Source organism: Halichoeres trimaculatus, unplaced genomic scaffold (assembly GCF_033239565.1).
Source record: "Halichoeres trimaculatus isolate MK-OKI-2021-1 unplaced genomic scaffold, fHalTri1.1 fHalTri1_scaffold_6, whole genome shotgun sequence".
Classification (NCBI taxonomy): domain Eukaryota; kingdom Metazoa; phylum Chordata; class Actinopteri; order Labriformes; family Labridae; genus Halichoeres; species Halichoeres trimaculatus.
The window spans coordinates 7,871,645-7,896,428 of NW_027437184.1; the positions used below are offsets into that span (position 1 = coordinate 7,871,645).

General features: G+C 42.6%; 1 protein-coding gene across 2 annotated transcripts in view; it reads right to left on the reverse strand.

Annotated features, from left to right (window-relative positions):
- tmem132e (transmembrane protein 132E) overlaps positions 1-24,784 on the reverse strand; it is a 612,961-nt gene that overhangs the window by 24,092 nt on the left and 564,085 nt on the right. For both annotated transcript variants that reach the window (XM_074671622.1, XM_074671621.1), the window contains exon 7: positions 20,375-20,654. In XM_074671622.1, coding sequence (XP_074527723.1) covers positions 20,375-20,654 — 280 coding nt within the window. The remainder of the gene's footprint in view (positions 1-20,374; positions 20,655-24,784) is intronic.

Here is a 24,784-nt window from a genome sequence, read left to right on the forward strand (position 1 = left end):
AAGATTTAAGTTTCTCCACCATGAAGGGGATTAGATACAGATTCAGTGACCCAGGACAGGGGTTCCCTTCTGTTCCTGCTACATGTTTTGAAATATACACCATTAAAAGTGAACGCCAGTGAAACATATTAGGTTATAACAGACAACTTATTGCTCAATGACGTTATACAGGTTTTTGTTACACTTTAGACTACCCAATTCTTTTTTTAAATTAATATTATTTTAATGCGTATCTTGTTTTTTCTAATGTGTGTGTCTACCTACCATTTTTTATTTTCATTTTTTATATTTATGTCAGGTCTCCCATTTCTTTTGAATTTAATTTTAAATTTATATCTAGTCTCAATTTTTCTATTTTTTTCAGTGAGTCTACCTATTTTAAATCTATTTTATTTTGAATATTTTTTTATGTGTGTTGATGCTTGAATGTAATTTATTTATTTACTAATTTAATTATTTATTCATTTATTTATTTATCTCAACTCAACTTTATAAAGCACTTTAAAACAACCACAGCTGAAACAGAGCGCCGTACATAAGAGTAGTATTTATTTATTTATTTGAAGTCTCCTTTTTTAATTTAATTGATTTTTTTTTGTTACAATTTTTTAAAAAATCAGCAAATTTCCTTTTTTCCCCTTTTCTTATTTATTAATTTAATTATTTACTAATTTATTAATCCATTTATTTATTTATTTATTTATTTATCTTAACTTGACTCAACTTTATAAAGCACTTTAAAACCACCACAGCTGAAACAGAGTGCTGTACATAAAAGTAGTATTTATTTATCTATTTATTTATTTATTTATTTATTCAAATTCTAATTTTTTAATTTAATTGAATTTTTATTGTAACTTTTAAAAATTTATTCAGAAAATTTCCTTTTTTTCTGTTTCAATTTCAAGTCTCATTTTTTTGTTTGTCAACTCACCCTATGTCTTTCCACATATTCTTGTAATGTTAAGTCCTTCCAACCTAAATTAATAAAGGAAGATTTTACATGTCTATAAACCTATTTTTTCTCTTTTATTGCCTTTGTATAGTAGAGAGAACAGTGGATAGAGATAAAACAGGGTGAGAGTGAAAAGTGACATGCAGGGAAGAGGCCATAGACTGGATTCAAACCCAGGCCGCAAGGGCAGACCTCACGGAGCGTGACCTAAACCACTAAGCCATCTTGGTCTCATATATTTTTCATACTAGAGTCAAGTCTCGCTCTTTTTTTTCTGTATAAGGCTAATATTATTAGAACTCCCTTTTTCTTTGTTAACCAGGAGGAAAAATGCTTCCATTACAAAATGTAAAGTTCTGAAGGAAAAGATCTGAGTCGCTGGAGTTTTTTAGGATATTTCTGAGTCTGTGACAAAACTGCTACAAAGGAAACTATTTCCAGACTGTGTCTACCTTTTTTTACCTTAAAAACTTTTTTCCACTTCTTACGTGGGTGACTAACACAAGAGAAGAAAGCATCTTACATCCAAAAGTAAACAGAGCTATTCTGAATGGACATAACAATGTGGAGTAAATATAGACTCCAGGCTGTGCTCGGTAATGAATGATAAATGTGTCCCATGTCTATCTGCGAGGAAAGGTCAGTTGTAGTCGTGTCTCTCCTTCCAGCACGGCTCCCAGTTGAATTTGTCATCGCTGCTGCAGGCACTGGAGGTGAAGTGAAGCAGGAAAGTAGTTACACTTTACATGTTCCTGAACTAGGAGCTCCTCCATCAGTCACCGCTGCACACTCGGTTGTGTGTAGCTGTGCGTGGCTTCACGTTGGCAGCTCTCATAGAGTGTTTCATTGATTCTTAATGCAAACAGAAGATCAATGAGGAGTCCGGGCACCGGACTGACACTGACCGGCGCGTGCTTCTGCACCAAACGGGCCTGAGACTCACTCCTGCACACTGCATTATCCTCTCCTCGCAACACTCCACATCGGTCTTTAGCAACCTTGTGTCCAATAAATCAAACATTTATTGAGCACGGCAACAGAATATCTCAGAGGAAGATTTGTTTGTGAGAGCTGTAGATTTCATGGTTATTTAAAACGCACCTGAGGAACACAAAGCATCTTTCAGGCACCAAAAAACAAAGTCTTTAAAATCTCTGGAAAATGTCGAATATTGCTTTGTGTAAACTGAACGGCACTCTCGGCAGGTCTTAAGAAGAGAGCAGAGTCTACACTGAAAAGCACATGCTTTAAGAGCTGTGTGTTTAAACATAAATCACACCTCAGGCGTCTGCAGGATTCATCTGAAACCTTCAGTCAGATGATCTTTGTCATGCGGCTGGTTCAAAGTTGTAAGTTTAGTATAAAAATCCACCCTAATCAGACGTATGCAGACGGAGTTTGTCATTCCAGTTTATGACATTATAGATTCATACTGGATGACCACACGTGACGTCTTCTCTGATTGGGAGCCTGATGGGGAGGTTTTTCAAACAGAATCTGACATCACATAACACCAGCGTGCTGACAGCACTCCATGTTTTCTAAAATTCAAACTTTCTTCTGTTTTTTTTTTTTTTTCTTGAAACCATTTGGGAACGTGCAGACGGAGTGATTTCATCTTTGTTTTTAAGAAACACACACAGAAATGCAAGCAGCTAGTTTTTTCCCTTCGGTGTGGTATTGGAATATGTTTTAAAGGTCCCATATTATGCAAAAAAAAAATCACTTTATTAAGTCTTTTAGTGAAATATGTGGGTCTTTGGCTTACCTCCTGGCCCACAAAATGTGATATCTAATTACAAAACCTGTACTTAGTAGTGCTTGTGGATGTAAAATCCTGACCTAAAATGAGCTTCTTGGATTTTGGGGATTTGCTGATGTCAGTGATTCCCTTTTTTGGAGGAGAGTGCCGAAATTGAAAATCCATCACTGTTTTGTTTTGGCTGTAAGCAGCCACATAGTTCCATGCTCAAGCTTCCCAACTCGGAAGAAGACAAGACTAAGTGTCTAGAGTTCATTTATCAAGCCAGCTACACTTAGTAAAACTGTGCATGTGTGTGCTAGTCATATCACAGCTGACTGCTTTTCCAACTTTGGACAGTACAACAGAGGGCTAGTGAATTGACTGATCCTGAATCCAGGTGCATTACCAACCATCCACCAACAAACCTTGGCCCCTGGAAATGTGAGTATTTTAAATGCTGTGTGCTGTGGAGCAGATGTAAGAGCTTTTCCTCAGTGTCCCCCTGTCTCTGTGTTAGCTTCAGGATGCTAACTGTAGCTGCGGTTAGCCTGTTGTTTTAGCCTGTAACGTTATGGTAAACAAGCTTTGCTGTTTTCTAAACATTGTGCACTCGGAGCTTGTGGTGCTGCTCCCAGTGACGCGGGCGGTATCAGGTATCAGGTGGCTCATTTACATTTGAAGGCCACGCCCACTAAATCAGAGCGTTCTGAACAGAGGGGCTATGAGAGCCTGGAAACAATGCTGCTGTGCTTGATTTATTGGCTTTTTGGACCAAAACATGTTACTACCATTTCATGAAGACGTCAATGATCCATATTAAACTGCAGAAAAGGAGCATAATATGGGACCTTTAATGCATGGGGTAAGTGAATTCTTTCTTTTTTCTTAACCTTAGAGGAAAGAAGCAGAAGCTTTGGGCCCAGTTTTATCGTGGTTTTGGCAAGAAGAGACTGCGAGCTTGTGTACAATGGCAGAACATGAAGAGATCAGCTTGGATGCAGCTGCAGCAGCAGTTTGATCAGAGCTTCAACGTGTGACTTTACTTTCTAAAAAGGTCAAGAATCATGTATTGACATAAGAAAAGCTGCCTGTTATGGGACAAAACTAGAATGAAGCAGAACACGTCTGACCTGAGAAATTTCAAGTGGTATCCAATAGACCAAGTAATACTCAAAGTAAAAGGTTAGCATCACGTAAGTGTGGGTCATCCTCCAAGCACCGTGGTATTCATTTTAAACCTTCAGTCTGAAAAGGTCATGGTGAATTTCAGAGACGTCAACTGTCAATGAATCTCACTCACCCACTGATGTAAACCACTTCAGAGGGATTTTGAACGACAAAATGTGAAAAAGGTTTAAAACGAACTTTATCTTCAAAGTGTTTTGATGATCCATCAATCAGAGATGAAGATTCGTCTTCTCTAAATCTGCTCTTCAATCAGGACAAGATGAGAGTTAAGAGGGTCACTATGATTCATCCTGTGGGCACCAGAAGCGTCTGAGCCTTCACTCTGTTGATAGGGCTTGAAATATTTACTATGTCTTCATAGCAGATTCAGCAGTCTTTTAATCATTTAATCATTTTATATTTGTGCAGGAATACGAATCTCATTGAAAAAATGTGAAAAACTGAAACAGCTGAGCAGCCGAAATCCTGCATCGAAGGACAACGGGACATCACTTTCAGTACGACAGAAATTGTTCTGCTGGATTCTTAAATATTTGTGAGGAGTTGTCAGAAAAGAAGTGAAAATTTAATCCACTTGCAAACATTAATGAATGTTTAAAGGGGCTGTGAGGAGTTTGAAAGTGATCTTGAAAAAGTCTCCCTTCTAGATTTATGCCTGATTGTAATCCACACTTTAAAATGAGATTATCAGCACCAATATAGGTTAATTCGAAATGCTACTTCTAGGGATGGGTACCTTTTACATTTGAACAGTACACAGTACAGATGCCCGGTATCTTGTAATTGGTACCCGTACTCAACGATGCCAATTTTTGGTACTTTTTGCTTTTCTGTGATAAAAAATGTAAATTCATTTAATGATAAAGATTTTTTTTTTCAATTCAACATTTTTTCTTCAACATACAGCCTTGCAATGCTGTGTTTATGTCCAGCATGGAAAAAAAGCCTACTCTTCCACTCCCTCAGTCACAAGGGTGGATTTAGGTACCTAAACATGGTACCTTTTGATTTACGTGAATTGGTACTCTGTACTTTTGACAGGAATCGGTCGGTACCTTTAAAAATACCCATTCCTAGGTACTTTGTAGCTTCCCAGTCAGGTCGAGCACGACTGGATTGATTTAAGGCACGTCCAAGCCTCTACGGCAACACCACGCTGGCTGATGAAGTTTAGAAGTGAGAAGAGAGGTCTGTGTTTTTCTCTGCTGAAAACAATTTCTGTGACTAATTTTGTAGTGATGGTGGACACAGGAGTCTAACTGTCAGACAAAAAAAGGACAGAAGAGCAGAAGAAAGTTAAACGGGAGAGCTCTGTTTTTAAAGAAGTTATTTAGTTGCCATTTTTTAAAATCACGGTTCTATTTTTATGAAAGTTGAATGTTTTACCCTTCTAAATCATTTGGACTTGTGTATCATGTATCTCAACATCAGATGACAGCGTAAGAGGGGGGCTGAACTTGATAAGCTTTGCTTCCTTCAGCCTCTTCTCTAACTTGCACTTTGTCATGGTGTGTCATTTTTTCCCTTTACACTGACGGTTTGTTTTTATGCATGTGCTTGTTTGAGACAAATGAAAATCAAATAAAATCAAATACAACCCGAGCTAAAGGCCAAGACAGGGGCTAATGCCACCAAAAGACAGCAGTTATTCTGCAGTGGTCTGTTCAAACTTGAGAGTCTATCAATAAAATGAAGAGTGAGATTACGTTAGCTCTGCTTGGTAGGTGACTGGCAGGACATGACCAGGATTCATTAACAATACACATGGACAGTTACTAAACTACTGTATTGTTGTATTCAGTAAAAAGTTGTCTTTAACTAGGGATGGATACCGAATAAGGTACTTTTATCGGTACCGACCGAATTCTGTCAAAAGTACCGGGTACCGATTCACATAAAACCAAAAGGTACCATGTTTAGGTACCTAAATGCATCCTTGTGACTGGGAGGGAGTGGAAGGGTAGGTGATTTTCCATGCTTGACATAAACACAGCATTACAAGGTTATATATTGAAGAATAAATATGCTAAGTTGAATTTTTTTTATGTTTTATTATTAAACAAATTGATATTTTTTACCACATAAACACAAAAAATGTACTAAAAATTGGTACCGTTGAGTACCGGTACCGATAGCCAGGTACCATGCATCAGAACCGTATCGTTTCAAATGTGAAAGGTACCCATCCCTATCTTTAACAAAGACAATTGTTCCAAAACCAACACATGCCTGATTAAAAGTCACATCATTGTGACAGTGTGTATTAGACTCCGGGCCAGAAGGTGGCGAGGTAGTCCAATCAAAACAGATCCTCCTCACAGCATCTTTAATATTGGCTGTGCAGAGTTAACTAATGCCACATTATTACATGCATGCCCTTAGAAAAGCAGAGGCATTAAATAGAAACACAACAACAGTCCACATCTGCAGCAGGCAACAATCTCTCTTGGACTATTCAAACTCCAATCATATTTGATGTTATATCAAAGCAGAAGACGTCACTCAGAGGTCAATAACATCAATCAGATCAGCTTGATAGCTCCACTACCAGATTTTTGTTTAAATATGCAATGTGAATCAATCACATGACAGACAGCATCCGTGCAGGATGTCAGAGAGTATGTTTGAGATAAAAAAAGACAACTTTCATCCAAACTTGATTTACTCTCCAGATAAAAAGCTGCAGCAACCATAAAGCTTTCTTTTAGTGTCCTTAAAGTGACAGATCAATTAAGTCTGGTTATGCTTTGACTCGTACAAGCTCCAGCCTCATCGTGGTGAAATGATGGACATTTTTCATTATAATCTCCATCAGTGTAATTAACACTGACGAGCACCGAGATGTCTCCATGCCTCTACATTCTGGTTTGCACACAACATAGAGTGTTGCTCTTTTCCGAAGAGGATGGACTGATGAAACACGAATGTAATCCTCTTTGAAACACTGTGAAAAATGAAAACATGACCCTGGCTTTCACCTTTCACCGTCATGTAAGCTCTCAGGCAATTACACAGTTTACCATGATGCAACAGCAGCAGCAGAAAATGCATCCTCTCCTGCAAGGCAAGGCTTTCCTCGAAGTCTCATGGAAAAACGAGGAACTGGTTCACAGACTACTTAACGTGACAATAAGACCAGAGGCATCTTATAGTTCCTAAACACATGCAAAGAGTTAAATTTACCAAAGCTGAGCAGCAGAGAGAATATCATCTCTGTGTGCCTATGCTGCATGCACAACAAGCCATTACGTATTCATTGGGGAAAAATTGACTCTTTTCTATGCAAATCAGCTCATTGAAAAAAAAAAACCTCCCAACAAACAAACAAACAAAGTTTCCTGACAAACACTATCACTTGTACGTGCTGGGAGTGCCAGAGGCTGCAGATTTAGTCAAATGTCAAAAGTGACAATTCACAGGGTCCAACCATATTTTTGGTGTCCATCCCTGTCTGTCCGTAGACACTCTCACCTGCTACTCTTCATCTACAAATCTGTTCTTGGGCTGCTTCGGTCTTATTTGACCACAAGTTTGCTAGGCGCCGCCCATTTGGCTATGGCTGCCTTTTGCAGCAGCTCTGTCTGCCCTGTCCGTTTCTTGTAATTTTTTTGCGTAATCTTTGTATTTGGAGTGAATCATTACTTTGTATGGCTCATTTGTTGGTCATGGCCACCAAACTTTTTGTGGCTTCAGTGATATTTTAACTACTTTTTCTCCTGTGTTTGTCTGGAGATCCTACATGTAACCATGGCCACATTGTTTACATGTGAACTCAGCTGTTAGCAGCCTGTAGCATGTCAGTGCTAACTGGTGTAAGGCCTAATGTCTTCCCACAAGGTGATGTCGACGTGCTGGTTCTCAGGTGTGAGCTAAGAAGTGACGACATTGACCTGTCCTTCCATCCATCGTTATTGGGAACGTAAGATCTATCTCCAATAAGATGGAAAAGCTAGCCATGCTAACCCAGCAACAGAGGGAATACCAGAAGGCAGAGTAGCATCATGTCATTCACAGATATGACTAACAGAGCTAACATCAGACACCAACGGCATGTTGGAAGAGCTTCACCTGCTGTGAGCAGACAGGATCCAGGAGACAGAGACTGAACAGACTGCTGAAGAAGCTCAGTCCTGGACCCTGTGGAGGTGGAGGCTGGCTGAACTGGACAATGATGGACAAGCTGTCAGCATCTATTTTCTTATGGACTTTTTTGCACTTTCTATACACTTTCTTACTTTTGTTTTCTTGATTGCTGCTGTGACTTCAATTTCATTGTACTTGTTACAATGATAATAAAGTTCTTTTCTATTCTATTCTATTCTATATTTGATTAGTTCTAGTAATTGTCGTGGACTGCGCTCACAGGATTTTATTAAAATGTTTGTCCTAGAGTCAGAACAGAACTGGGAAAGACAGCCTTTAGATATGCCGTCCCCACTACATGGAATAGTCTCTCGGTGGATTTTGGACTAACAGGACTGGTCACTGTTGGTGAATTTAAGACTTTAAGGGACCGGGAGAGAGTTAGCCTTGGACAATGTGACTGTTTTAATTCTTGACTGCTTCAAATTTTGTTTTTGATTGGTGTTTCAATGCGCTTTTTGTTATTTTTATTGTGCAACTGTCTGCTGCTGCCATGCCAGGTCCCTCTTGAAAAATTGATTTCCAGTCTCAATGATAAGATAAGACAAGATAAGATAAGATATACTTTATTGATCCCCGGAGGGAAATTCATGTTGTTTGGGCTCTCTTCCAAGCAAAGAATTGTACACTCTGATGGCTGCAGGGAGGAACGATCTTCGGAACCTCTCGGTCCTGCAGCGCACAGAGGTAAGACGTCCAAATGAGGCTATTATCTGGTCTAATAAAGGATAGGATAATAAAATATTGATATAAAACATAAATATTTGTGATGTATAATATAACTGTTTGTAGTGTCAAACTGCATTTTTTCCCCTGGTAAATCATTCCCAGGAACTAAAAGGTACCCGTGGTCCCTTGTTTGTGTTCCCACAATGGACCACAGAACCAAATAGAGTAAGGAGAAAATATAAAAGTAACTGTACTACACTGCTAGACCAGTAGAGGGCAGGATGGTAATGACAAAGGCCATTTAGCAAAATGACACCACAGTTAGCCTGTTAGCATGGAGGATATTCAGCCTGTGCTGCCTTTGATTTTGCTTTATCGCCCTGCAGATGGATTTTCCCGTTGATTGATGACTGTCTGCTCAACGCACCTTTCTCAACCGGCTTCAGATTGTCATGTAACACCAATGCTTGCAGACCTCACCCTTAAGTCCATAGACATCTGGAAAGTACCAGCCCCCAGGCAGGGCTGTATTCAAGTGTAAGTTTATCAGCCCAGAACTAAATTTAGCATCTAGTTCCTGCAGTGTAAAAGCATCTTTAAGGAGAGATTTTAGAGTTTAACTGTAATCCTGACCCACCCAAACCTGATCATAACCAGGTTATGAGACGCAGTATTTATGCCACACACTCCAAATGTCCAATTATTACATTGTTTGAAAAGACATATCTAAGTGTTTGAAGGTGACTGTCCTGTTTTTTTGCCGCCTCAGATGCCTCAGCTTCTTTACATCAACCATCTAAGTCAAAATGTAAATAGAGTTCACACTATGGAGATAAATTTCATACTGTTTATTAATCAAATTGTAAATATTGAACCATATTCCCCACTGAGACTGAAGATTTTGCAGATAAGACTTAAATCTGCTTCTTTCCTGCTGTCTGTCTTTGGTGGATGTTTGCAGACATTAATTAAATAACGTCTCAGAGGCCCAACAGTGAATGCTCTCCAAGTGGAGCTCCTCTCACTGCGGAGCAGCTCATTGTTGAGTAATCCTTGGGATTAAACCCTCGTTCCCCCCAGGTTTGGTAAATTCTTGGAAAGTCATCATGCTTCTATATAATCACAGGACAGACAGAGCTTCAATGGTAGAGCTGAGTTCTGTTATCTCTATAGTTTAACCCTTGAACCTCCAATATTTCTTTTTGTTTCCCCAATAAAACCCAACTATCCAAATTAACATAGAAATACTTTGTAATTCATGCAGTAATCCTCCACCATCCTCCCAAAAAGGCAAGAATCAAATAGATGTCTGGAACATTGCAATAAGTGGACAAAAGCTGCTCTCTTTCTTTATCCATATTCATGAGCTGGTGGACAATTTGAATCAGTCTCTGAAGACTCGAGGACTCATTCAAATCCTTCAACAGACGAAGAATTTCAGTAAGAGGGCCATTGTTGAGCAGTGCGCTGTTCATCTTCAGAAAATCTGCATAATAATTCCTCTGTTCATCGTTAAATAGTCTGCACCAACCGGGGATCTTTACTGTGGCTGCTTTGTTGGTGTGGTGAATCTGCTGCGCTCTGGGAGCGCTCCTCTCCTTCCCCCTCCCCTCCCTGTTCCTCTCTCCCGCGGCTGCAGCCGGCACAGCTGCAGCGGATTTGCAATCAGGCGCCGGCTACTTAAGACGCTCTTCAGGTGTGGACCGGCGCCAGTGGATTCCGTCTTGCTTCGTGGTAGTTTGGTCTCCTTCGTGTTGAGTATACTGACCTCACATCGTTGTGTATCTTTTTCTGTGAGTTTTTGCTGATCCTGTCTTTGTGCTGCTTTGTCCTAGTGCCTCCCTCGAGCTACTGCTACAGCCCTTGCCACCTGCCACAGCCACAACTCTCGGTGCCCAGCGCTCTCAGGAGAGAGCTGCTACAAACCGGACTCTCATTCTCACTTACTCCCTCTGTGCAATAAAAACCCTTAAACTGCTTCCTTGCCTCCGCCTCGCTTTTGGGTCCAGCGTGTACCTTGCTAGTTCTGCCCAGAACTGTAACAGAATCCACTGGCCAAGAAGTATGGATCCAACCTCTCCAGAGGAGTTTAAGGAAGCCCTCACCCACCAAGGCATGCTGCTTGGAAGGCACGACAAGATGCTACAGGGGATTTTGGAGACACTACAGGGCCTGCACCTCCAGATCAACCAGCTCACCCCGCAGGCTTCCTCCAGTGAGGTTAGAGTGCCCTCTGCTGACAGCAGTCCTGTACAGCCTGCCCCCCAACCCTCTGGCACTGTTAGAGAGCCTTATGTTCCCTCTCCCGAGCCTTTTTCAGGTGATTTAGGAGCTTGTGCTCAGTTTTTGTTAAACTGCTCTCTAGTTTTTGATTTGCAGCCCTCCAGCTATCCCAGTGATAAAGCTAAGGTAGCATATGTAATTAATTTACTTCGCGGCCGGGCCGCTAAATGGGCTACTGCCCTTTGGCACAGTTCTTCACCTGTGCTTTCTTCTTTTTCAAGTTTTTCCTCTGAGTTAAAGAGGGTATTTGATCACCCGGTTAGGGGGAGGGAGGCTACCAGGAGACTCCTAGCGTTAACTCAGGGTTCTCATTCTGTTGCCGACTACTCCATAGAATTCCGTATTCTAGCCAGTGAGTGTGGGTGGGACGAGTCAGCCCTGATGGGGGTTTTTGCTAAGGGTTTATCTGATCAGTTAAAAGATGAGTTGGCTACCAGGGACGAACCAGTCTCCCTGGAGGATTTAATTTCGCTCGCCATCAGGATTGATAATAGACTGAGAGAGAGGGTTAGAGAGCGGGGTGCTAGACCTCGCAGACCAGCCCTTCTAGGTGAGCCTGCAGCCCCAGAGATCCCGTCCTCAGCCTCCCCGGTCAGGCCACCTAATCCCCAGCCCCCAGAGGAACCCATGCAGCTGGGCAGAGCCCGCCTTCATCCACAGGAGCGCAGGAGGCGCATGAACAACAAGTTGTGTATTTACTGTGGCGAGGCCGGCCACTACATTGCCTCCTGTCCTTCATCGGTAAAAGGGGAGGCTCACCGCTGAGAGAGGGGATCACGGTGAGCCAGATCTCTACCCCTGCCAGTTCCATTCCTCGCATGTTGGTACCTGCTCAGATCCTGTGGGGACAGGAGTCCTCTTCTCTTCAGGCTCTTATTGACTCTGGTGCGGATGACAGTTTCATCCACGAAGGACTGGTTCAACAGCTCAGGTTGTCACAAGTTCCCCTTCCCGAGCCCAAGAGAGTCACCGCCCTGGATGGTCGTCTCCTCGCCACAGTGACTCACCAATCTGAGCCCTTCACCCTCATCATCTCTGGGAACCATAGAGAGACTTTTCAGCCATTCATTATCCACTCCCCCACTACTCCTCTGATCCTCGGTTACCCCTGGCTGAAATTGCATAACCCCTCTATAGACTGGTCTACATTATCCATAACAGGCTGGAGCGCTTCCTGCCATGCTAACTGCCTTCAATCTGCCGTCCCTGCTACCAGAGCTCCTCCGTCTTCCTCTCCACCTCCGGACCTGTCTGCTGTTCCTCCCGAGTACCACGATCTCGCGCCTGTCTTCAGTAAGGACCGTGCCCTGTCTTTGCCACCTCATCGCCGGTATGACTGTGCGATCAACCTTCTCCCTGGTTCACCTCTCCCTTCCTGTAGACTGTACAATCTCTCTCGCCCCGAGAAACACGCCATGGAGGCGTATATCAAGGACTCGTTGGCCTCTGGATTCATCCGACCCTCCTCTTCCCCTCTCGGAGCTGGATTCTTCTTTGTCAAGAAGAAGGATTCAACCCTGCGACCCTGCATTGACTTCCGGGGGCTCAACGACATAACCATCAAGGATAAGACCCCACTACCCCTTATCGACCCCTCGTTTGAGCCTCTGTGTGAGGCGCGGGTCTTCTCTAAACTGGATCTACGCAACGCCTACCATCTGATCCGCATCCGGGAGGGAGATGAATGGAAGACAGCGTTTAACACACCTCTGGGACATTACGAATACCAAGTAATGCCATTTGGCCTCACCAACGCCCCCGCTGTCTTCCAGACCCTGATGAATGATGTTCTGCGTGACATGCTGAACCGCTTTGTCTTTGTCTATCTGGATGATATACTGATCTTCTCCCGCGATCTTCAGGAACACAAGCAGCATGTCCGTTCTGTCCTCCAGCGTCTCCTTGAGAACAGGCTCTTCGTCAAACCAGAGAAGTGCGAGTTTCACGTTTCCTCTGTGCACTTCCTGGGCTATATCATCGCCCAAGGTAAACTTCAAGCGGATCCTGCTAAGATCCAAGCGGTTGCCGAGTGGCCCCCTCCCTCCACTCGTAAGGAGTTACAGCGTTTTCTGGGATTCGCTAACTTCTACCGGAGGTTCATCCGCAATTTTAGCCTGGTGGCTAGCCCGCTCACCCGTTTGACCTCTACCTCCTCTCCCTTCCTGTGGACCCCTGAGGCTGAGACAGCCTTCAACCAGCTGAAGGCGCTGTTCACCAGCGCACCCATCCTCCGCCATCCTGACCCTTCTCTCCAGTTCATTGTGGAGGTGGATGCTTCAGACACAGGAGCAGGAGCTGTGCTCTCCCAGCGGGATAAATCCACCCAAAGGATTCATCCCTGTGCCTTCTTTTCACGACGCCTCTCTCCAGCAGAGCGCAATTACGACGTGGGTAACAGAGAGTTGCTGGCTGTGGTATGGGCTCTGCAGGAGTGGAGGCACTGGCTGGAGGGGACTGCCGTCCCCTTCATCATATGGACGGACCACAAAAATCTTTCTTACCTTCGCTCAGCCAAGAGACTCAACCCCAGACAAGCTCGGTGGTCCCTTTTTTTGAGCAGGTTTGAGTTCACCCTTTCCTACCGACCTGGCTCCAAGAACACCAAACCTGACGCGCTCTCTCGCCTTCATTCCCCCTCTATGGATTCAGAGGACCCGGAGTTCATCCTTCCCTCCTCCTGTTTCGTGGGAGCAGCTCAGTGGGAGATCGAACAGGAGGTTAAAAGAGCCCTCAAGGCCCAACCGGATCCAGGGACAGGACCCAAAGATCGGCAGTTTGTTCCCGAGTCCGCCCGTGCCAAAGTCCTCCAGTGGGGACACTCCTCGAGGCTGGCCTGCCACCCCGGAGTGACCCGCACTCTCGAGTTTCTACAGCAGCGTTTCTGGTGGCCCAACATGAGCAAGGACACACGGGAGTTTGTCCTTGCGTGCTCTGTCTGTGCCAGAGGCAAGGCTTCTCACCACCCGCCTGCTGGTTTGCTGCGCCCCCTCCCTGTGCCTAGTCGACCCTGGTCTCATATCGCCCTGGATTTCATCACTGGTCTGCCCCCCTCCGAAGGTAACACAGTTATACTCACCATTATTGACAGATTTTCCAAGATGGTTCATTACATTCCCCTGCCCAAGCTCCCTACTGCTCTAGAGACTGCCAACCTCCTTGTCCTCCACGTTTTCAAGCTTCACGGTATCCCAGCTGACATAGTGTCTGACAGAGGACCCCAGTTCATCTCCCAGGTTTGGAGGGATTTCTGCTCTTCGGTGGGCGCAGCAGCCAGTCTCTCCTCGGGATACCACCCTCAAACCAACGGCCAGACAGAGCGGGCCAACCAGAATCTCGAGTCTGCGCTCCGGTGTGTGGCGGCCCAGCATCCTGCCTCTTGGAGCACCTGCCTGCCGTGGATTGAATACTCCCACAACTCCCTCACCAGCTCGGCCACAGGTATGTCCCCCTTCATGGTCTGTAACGGTTTCCAGCCCCCTGTGTTTCCAGAGCAGGAACAGACTGTGGCCGTGCCGTCGGTGAGGGAGCACCACCGTCGTATCAGGACCATCTGGCGGGAGGCGCGGGCGGCGCTCCTCAGAACGGCTGACCGGAATAAGCGTCTGGCTGATGCTCATCGCTCTCCTGCTCCCATGTATCAGCCAGGACAAAGAGTGTGGCTTTCCACCCGGGACCTCCCCCTTCTCTCGGATGCACGTAAGCTCTCGCCACGATTCATCGGACCCTTCCCAGTGGTAAAGGTCATCAACCCCTCCTGTGTCAAGTTGAAATTGCCTGCCTCTCTTCGGATTCACCCCACTTTCCATGTGTCATTAATAAAGCCTGTCTCCTCCAGTGACCTTAGTCCTCCAGCCGTCCCCCCCCCTCCCCCCCGGATCATCGATGACCATCCGGCCTTCTCTGTCTCTCGGATTCTGGACGTCCGTCCCCGGGGGAGGGGATTCCAATTCCTGGTGGACTGGGAGGGCTATGGTCCGGAGGAGAGGTCCTGGATTTCCCGTAAGTTGATCTTGGACAATTCTCTGGTTGATGACTTTTACCGTGCCAACCCTGGGAAGCCTGGTAGGACGCCAGGAGGCGTCCGTTGAGGGGGGGGTACTGTGGTGAATCTGCTGCGCTCTGGGAGCGCTCCTCTCCTTCCCCCTCCCCTCCCTGTTCCTCTCTCCCGCGGCTGCAGCCGGCACAGCTGCAGCGGATTTGCAATCAGGCGCCGGCTACTTAAGACGCTCTTCAGGTGTGGACCGGCGCCAGTGGATTCCGTCTTGCTTCGTGGTAGTTTGGTCTCCTTCGTGTTGAGTATACTGACCTCACATCGTTGTGTATCTTTTTCTGTGAGTTTTTGCTGATCCTGTCTTTGTGCTGCTTTGTCCTAGTGCCTCCCTCGAGCTACTGCTACAGCCCTTGCCACCTGCCACAGCCACAACTCTCGGTGCCCAGCACTCTCAGGAGAGAGCTGCTACAAACCGGACTCTCATTCTCACTTACTCCCTCTGTGCAATAAAAACCCTTAAACTGCTTCCTTGCCTCCGCCTCGCTTTTGGGTCCAGCGTGTACCTTGCTAGTTCTGCCCAGAACTGTAACAGTTGGAGGACTTTTGTAAGCCATCATTCATTTATGTTCAATGCACAGAGATTCTGCAGGGATCTGTTCTGACATGAGAGTTCAAGGTGCTTTAATTTGCAGATTTTATTAATTCCATCACACCTGCAGGGACTGAAGCAGCAGGAGTTTCAATTTGGACTCAGAGACCAGTGATCATTTGACTTAATGAAGTGATGGCCTGCTGCTAAATCTGATTCATGACCTAGAAAATGAGAAATGGCGTCCACCGTCCGGCTGAAAACACGTATCAAATGTCTTTACTTTAGACGACCGTGTGGACCATTTCTGCTGCAGGTTTGTCCATGTGAAAGTTTAAACTAACAAATGGACTTTAACTTTGTCCACTGGTAATTGAAGATTATGACATTCATGGTCCCCTGATGATCTGACGCAAAAACATGTGACTACAATTTCTTATGTTATATCCAGGAATTCAAGTCTTACAAGTTGTGCTGAAAAATCTCATTGTCAGCTCAAAGTTCAGTTTACATTTCATTTGGCATTCATTGTCTTCAGAGGTTGAATCACAAATGATCTGGTTATCGAGTTTTGTTCGAGAGATGTCTGATTTAATTCATGGTGTCCAGAGAGTGAACTTTGGAATCTTAACTAATGTCTTTAGCTGTTATTTTTCCACTGGAAGATCAAAATTTCACCTATTTGTTGAAATATTTACATCCCTGCTAGATGAAAACAGCAGTTTGTTTATTTGCCAGATAACAGACCCAAAGAAAAATGGTGATGCCCAAGTAACCAAGGAGAAATATCATCTTGTGATTGGAGTTTGATGTCATGACAGATATTATGTTGACTATCAGCGGTGTTTTCCATCTTCACTTTACAAACTTTCAACAGGTTGACACCATAGACATTCACGATACACAGAAGATGAACAAAATCAACATAATTAGCATGTGGCTGTGCAGTTGCATGTTAAATGCACTCACGGCAGAGAGAATGCTAACAGTAAAGAGCCATCAGTGTAAGCTAATCCTATTCCAACATATTCACACACAACTCAACAACAAGGGGAGCAACTTGGGGTTCATTGCCTTGCTCAAGAACAGTATGGCACCTGACTGCAGGAGCTGGGATCAAACCCCTAGGCTCATGATTGACAGATGACGGCGACTCTACCACTGAGCCCCAGCCGCCCTAAGACCAGGGCCTCCTGTTTGCACGACAACATATCATCTTAAAATGCTGAAAGTCAGTGAAAAAGTTTGCGTTTACACAGGGAGGGACTGAAAGTGCTGTATTAAGCATGCCAGGACTGTAGTTGGCGCTATAACTGTCATGTCCAGAAGCCACTTTCAGTTGATCTCCACAGAAGTAGAGTTGAGCCGATCATCTGGTGTATTGGCGAATGCTAAGTGCAGAAGTGGAGCAACGCCCACTTACTGTTTACGCAGCAAAAGTGTCGGCAGCATTTCAGAAAAATTCCACTCCGGAGGACGTTTTCAAAAGTTTGCTTTTCAGGTCAGCTAAAACGCCCTTTCTGTGTAAACATGAGGCCACAATGCTAGAATACTTTTGCGTTTCACCCTAAAACCATTGTTGCGTAAAAGGCCCCTTAATTAGATATTTCACATGGTTTGAAAACTGAGAAACTTATTGACTGACTGCTATGAACCTTTTAAAAGACACTCATTGTAAATTATCTGGATCTTACTGGGCCGCGTAGTGAACTTCTGGGGCAGTTAGCAGATCAAATCATTAAATAATTTTTGAATCTTTCCTGTTTTATCCAGTGGCATCAGCAGGCGAAACTTCACTCTTCCAAAGATTTATCTCAGTTCCTGATAGATGTGTGAGCACAAGGTGTGTCAGATTCCAGAGCTGAAGACTCTGGTAAACATATGATTCCCAAAAGATTAACTTTAGTAGTTCTGACTGAGGTGTTTGATAATGTTTCTATTTGTGCTTAATGGTCAATTTAGCAAATTAAGCTCACTGAAGTAGATACACCTGGGTTTTTTCATTGTGAGCCCACAGTGACTGTTACCCATGGTTTCCTGTTCACAATGACACATGAATGCCTGCTATTGTTTTATTTACATTGATAGGATAAGAGTTTGAACACCATGTGACAAAAGACTCATTCTTTTCTTTCTTGATCACCTTTACACTTGTCTCTGAGTAGCCCAACTTCTCCAAACCAGCTCAGACATATTGTTCAAGATCAATCCCAGATAGAGCCGTTTGATGGATGAAATCATTCAATTAAATTTATTTATTTACAATCACCATGAGCCAGGGTGGCAAGTTCTGTCTGCTGGTAAATGGATGAATAATTATTCATACCTTTCAGCAGATTACAAATGATCCATTGCTCATTTAAAATGATGGATTAGAAACTCAAATCTTTCCTCTCTATTTTTCCATCATCAGACGCATCCATCAGGCAACTGTTCCTTCTCCTGACAGGCTGAAACTATGATCTCTCACTGCGATCAAAACTCTCACCAAGCGTTTCTTCTCTGCGTCCTCATAAATGACCGGTGAAGCGTCTGTAAATCACTGCCCAGGAGTCATAACTTTGAGCCGCTTCTTTTACTGCGACTTCTGAACCTGCCTCGGTTGATGCATTTATATGAGCCTTACGTCAGGGAGCTCTTTAACATGAAGAAGTGGACATCAACAGCTGCATACACTTATTTAAAGACCAAAAGGTTTATGTTGTGTAAAAGTGATGCCCTATTTGAGCTTAAGGTATAAATCAGTCTCATGATCTCTTGGATAACTTCAGTGGTGAACACCTCAAAGTGATCTTTAAGATAAGGTCACATGAGGATCCCTCATCAAGCCAAACATTCAAGGAGGAAACAAAAATGAACAATGACATTAATATAAAAAGACTATCGCAGCTGTCCACCAGCGTTAATTCAACAGAATGAAGGATTTTTTCAGAAAGTTCAGGGGTACACATTCTGAATAATCTTCACCAGCTGATTTTTTTAATCTAATCTGGCTTTGTTGTGGAAACGTCCCCCTTTTCCAATAGTCCCCCAGTTTACAGCCGAGTGAGACCAGAATGGATCACTCTATAGTAAAAACCAAGCTCCAATCATGTGCTCCAGCTTCCATGAAGGTCCCTTAAAGGTTAGCCCTGGTGTGAGTTGACCCATAAGTGAATGAACATTCTTAGAAACCATCTGGAATCCATGTTGAGTAATTGATTATTGCACTAATCACGGGCCAATGTTTGAAGACTTAAAGAGGCTGTGAAGAGTTTGAAAGTGATCTTGAAAAAGTCTCCCTTCTAAATATATATGCCTGATGGTAATCCACGCTTTAAAATGAGATTATCAGTGCCAATATTGCTGGTTACGGGCTATATTAAATGGCAACTTCTTTGCTTCCAGGACGGGTCGTCCAGGACCGGATTTATTTACGGCACATCTTAAGGTCTTTGCACACTGTGTCCATTTTTTTTGTCCAAAACTTTCATTCCGTCATTATTTTTTTCAGAACAGGTTTGATTTCTTGCATTTTTTTGCATCCCCCCAGCTCGTTTCCAAGGTAGTTTGACTATTCAGAGATGCTGTAGGCCACTGACAACATCTCATTTTCACATTTTCTGACCTCCTTTCTCTACAAATTTTGAGAGATCCCTAGTTGATGAATGAAGACTTGTGTATATGTGTGTGTGTGACAGTGTGTCTGCACCTGCCGCACATACCTCAAACATACAGACAGCTACTGCTCAGAATCAGTTGCTTGATGATTCCATTTTTCTCATACTGCGAGTTTTCGCAATTAATACAAAATTAAAGCATCGGATTCAGTGTGCAAGGTGTCTCCGCGTGACATTTTTTTTTCCAGATTACGGATCCAAAAAACGCATCTGAAAAAGAAACAGTCAGTGTGCAAAGACCTTATGTCTCTATGACAACGCCAGCTGACGTTTAGTAGTGAGAAGAGATAAAACATACAGATCTGTGTTTTTTTCCGCTAAAAACAATTTATGTGATTAATTTTGTGGTGGTGGTGGACACAGGAGCAGTTATTCTGCAGTGGTCTGTTTAAACGAGTGAAGTTACATTAGCGCTGCTTGGTAGATGACTGGCACGACATAACCAGGTTTCACTAACATTACACATTACAGACATGTCTTAGAGCACTGGGCTGCCAGCTGCGCTAAATATAAACGGCTACTAAACTACATACAAACTGACAATGTTTACTTGTTGTCATGTAGCCTACAGATACTTTGGAGCACCAGGCTGCCGATAGCTCTACATATAGCCGACTGCTACAACGTTTGCTTGATGTCACATTTCAAACCATAGCGGTTGGTCAATGCATCGTATTCAGTAAAAATGTGTTTCAATTCCATCTCCATTACATTCAAAAATAAACACACGCCTCATTAAAAGTAATTTACAACTGTGTGCGGAGACTCCGGGCCACAAGGTGGCGAGGGTAGTGGAATTAAAACAGATTCTCCTCACAGCATCTTTAAGCTATTAAATGAAGTTGTCAAAACCTGCGTTTCCTTTCAGTCAAGCCATGAAACTGAAAGCACACCTTTGTTTGGCCACCAAAGCAGTCTGAAACTCAGAGGTAATACATTTATCTAAAAGAGTAATGAGCACAAAGTTTGAAATCTCTCTTGCTCATCTCTTAAACTCATTTTCATTTTGTGATGGAGCTGGTGAGGGCAGGTCCGAAGAACACCATGCCTCCTTTTATGTTCCTCACTCAGACATTTCATTTGTCATCACAGGACAGGTAATTTATCACTCCTGGTTTGTGTTAACTCTCAGCTCTCAGGCACAAAAGTTTACCTTCAGAACGGTGGCTCCCAGCTCCAGACCCACCAAGACTGTACGGTCCACCAGCTCGGCTATCCTGGGGTCGGCCACCTTCAGGGAGTCCTGGACCAGGTCAGTTACATCCACCTGCCAGTCTGGCCCAAGCATGGTGATGACCTGGTCTGTTCCCTCTGTGGAGGTGGTGTGGAACTGGGTCAGCACCTTGACCATGGCTCGCTGGTACTGCAGGGTGCAGCCTCGGCTAACACGGCGCTCGTCGTCTTCTTCGTCTGCATCACTATCTCTGGTGCTCCTGTGGGTGAAGGAAATGAGGCAAACAATCATTAGGGGGATGAAAAAAACCCAACACCCCTGCAAGTGCTAACGCTGTGCAGCTGAAGAGCTGTCTTGCAGGAAGGCTGTTTACGTTCAAACCCCAAAAGCTTCATTTGCCAACATTTGGCAAAGTTTCCTGGAACCAGCCACCAAAAAGATTAACCACCCTCCATAAAACTGTTAAAAAAAGCTTGAAACGATCACCAATCATCGCTTGTCATGCCTTTAAAGTGAGCAGCTGCTGCTAAATTATCCCCAGCGCTGTGCCATGATGCGACGTCTCAATTTGTGCCTTCTGTTCTGAAGGGTCTCCACTCATTTCATAATTTGACATCACAACACTGATGAGAAACTCGGCACCACTCCACACGGATTCATGGCGTTGTGTGTTCTGATGTGTGGGGATGAGGAAAAAGTCCTTCAGGCCAGCAGGGAATGGGATAACAGGCACCAAAAAGCAGAAAGTTGGATGTTCGCCCTTTCTATTTCACAGGAGCCTGCATGGTGGGGTTAAACATGCCAGGTGCATCCCCCACCGAGCGCAATCTGCTCCACAATGAGATGTATGAGAAACCCCGGCAGCCTCAGCAGGCTTGACAATCTTCCAGTTACTTAAAAGTCACTCTCCGGCATAATCTTTGCTTTGACTTAACTATTTAAACCACTTAAGATTCGAGAGATTCAGCCTCTGACCAAGACTGAAGATGAGGCTGTGCATCCACACTTTGCTCCAGCAGGTATAGCTGATGTTTAAGCATGAAGCGGCCTCTCATACGGCTCTCATGGGTCAATGGAGGCACCTGTGCTTATCATTGTTCATTCAAGCAGCTCATGAACCTCTTTTACCCCGATTAAACCCGGGTCATGGACTTTAACGTGTTGGGTTGCACGGTTTGATGAATGTATTGCTTTATGAATAAAAAATGCTTTCATGGTTAATGTGTGCTTTAACACAACAAGGAAAAATCCACATGTATAATTCAGGACCAGAAAATACAATGCGAGTTATTCCCTTGACAATAAAAACTGCAGAGGTTGGAAAGCTACTGTCTGATCTTATTAGACAGAAAACTGTGTGCTGTGTGATTTCTGCATGTGTACAATCAGTAAATCAACCTGTGTCTGTAAACATCAGTACACCAGCAGCACATCCTCACTTTGGTTTGATATTATTTCACATTTTCAAACATCACCTCACAGCGAGATGAGGTCAATATTTTTTAAAATAATAAAAATGATCCTGCACAGCTCATTATGTTTGATTTAATTTAATTGGAAAGTTTCTGTCTGAGTAGTCTTATAAACATTAAAGTTGCATACTTGTAAAATGCATGTCCTCTAATAGGTTTTTGAATCTCTGAGTCTGACTTTAAAAACACCTTAAGAAAGCTGAGCACAGTTTTAAAACACATCATTAATGAAGAGTCTGAAGTATTTAGTGCAGAGAGAAAAACACTTTCAGAGGAAAGGTCCAAAGTCCATTTTCATACTGCCCCTCGCTTTTATCTTACAACTTATTAAATAATTAATACATATACATTTTCTGTTGAGTGCACAACAAACTGTGCATAGGCTACTTGTATAAAGCTAAAGATCTTTACATTCTAGAGAAAATTAACAACTTTTACAGCTGGATGGGATGTGAAAATGTGAACGTTTAGAAAACAAGATTGAAGTTACCAAACCTTGCAAGAAAACAGTTCAGGGTGCAGGAACAGAAATATCTTTGTTTACAATATTGTTTGCGGGTCAAGATAGTCTGAGTATGAAAAAAAAATCATGGATGGCCCCATCAGGTTTTTTTTACCCCGTAGTTCGAGTCCAAGTCGTTTCATTTTGAGTATCTGCCAATACTGAGTCCTGCTTGGATTCTTCTACTCTGATACATCCCAGTCCCAGTTTAAAGTTCCCGTCACATTTTGCTCCACTTTAAAACATTCAACCAATCATGTCACTATTGTGATGTCATACCCTGCATTGTTTCCATGAGGAGTTTAGGCGATCTGACTCTGTACCATAGAAACGAGAAACAACTTCATATATACACATATATATATATATATATATATATATATATATATATATATATATATATATATATATATATATATATATATATATATATATATATATATATATATATATGTATGTATGTATGTATATATATATATATATATATATATATATATATATATATATATATATATATATATATATATATATATATATATATATATATATATATATATATATATATGTGTATATATTAGGGATGTTCGATACCACTTTTTATGCAGACTGATACCAGTACAAGTACTCCCTCTGATAGTACTAGTACTTTGATAGATACAATTTCAATTAACAGTGACAGATCGTTTTGATCAAAGACAACAGTCACTCTGCCATTAAGTCCAAATAAAACACAAACAAATCCCTCTGAGTTTAAAATGTTTTAGATACATATTAAAAAAATAACATTAAAAGTGCACAATAAAACTAACAACTGTCAGAGTTTTTGCCTTGAGTATCTGAAGCCTTCACAAGTACTGATACCTTGAAAAAAGACTGGTATCAGCCCGGTACCAATACCTGGTATTGGAACTCGCCCATCCCTAATATATATATATACATATCTATATATATGAAGAGTGCACTGCTTTCACCAATAGTAGTTTATGAGCATGATTTTTAATGACAAACTATGCCAGGAAATACCCCCACTGAAAAACATTGTTTACATCTATAGACCCAGTAAATGGTTACAATCGAACTGACGTCTATAGACGCCAATGGCAGCGAACAAGGACATTTTTATATTGGCCAGTTGAAAAAAAAGAGTGGATTTTCAAATCTTCTCTTCTTTGTGTTTTCATTTGATTGGTCATGCACTGCAACTTTGTAATATCCTAGAATTCAAAATCTTTATTTAGGGACTTAAAGCAGACATGATATTAAAGTGTGATTAATTAGATTAATTAATTACAAATCATGATATTAATTAGGTTAATTTTTTAATCACCTGACATCAATAATATATACACATCCTAATCAGGATGTCATGTGTAATTTTGATCGAATCTGTAGCCATGTGATTGGCCCCAGTTTCCGATCATGTGATCTGATCAGGATATCCCTATTAAAAAAAATAAAATAATAAAAAAACAAATTCTGACATATTTTCCCCATTTAGCCTCCAATGAGGAAATATCTTATTTGAGAAGAAGCAGATTTTTTTGTCGCTTGTGCAGCACGTAACACTGAAGAAAAATGACCTCTTATCATCTGGTATCAAGAGACCATTGAGGGACAAGTGAGGTTTGACTCTCACAAGTCTGTGATGATGGCACAAGGATGTTTGACCTCACTTAGTGAGGAGAATTCACAAAAAGAAAGATTAACAAATTGTTCTTGTGTTCCTTTCACAGTTAATAAATATGTTAGTAATAGCTGCTGGCTCTCTTTTAAAAAAAGATTTTTTACTTTATTTCTTTTTCATGAGTACCTTTAAAATTGGTTCAAAAGAAGAAAGGTGGCTCTTCATCCAGTTGATGTCAGCTTTGTGTCTTTAATAGTTTTCTGGACTTTATAATCTGACTCTTTATGCATCAGAGAAAGACCGAGTAGCTTCAGGACATGCATTCGCTGCTGTATTTAGTTACAGGAGTTAACTCCACAGCAGACTGCACATCATTTTGTTAAAGCAGGAGAAAAGCCATGTGAGACATTAATGCGCTCTCTGTCAAGGAGTTTCACAACTTCTGGCTCAGGTCAGTGAAAGTTTACCTCCCTGAGTCTGCACCTCAAAATAGAGTTGATATTTTTCCTCTTCCAGAAGATTGTTGTCTGTTCTTATTAGAGTCTCTGATACAAAGGTACAAGATGAAGCTTCATTGCACACGGGCTGCCCGCCCGATTACACTCCCCCTCCTTTTTTTAGAGCATGTTTCTGGATAATGCAGCCAGTGAGCAATTCTGCAGCTCTGTTGCAAAGGCCCACTGCAGGCCAGGGGACCTTGGTGTGCATGAAGATTCAGAATGTGTCATGTTGCAGAAGTGAGGAAATGTAGGATGGAAAGACTGCAACGGAAGGAATAAATAAAAGAGTTA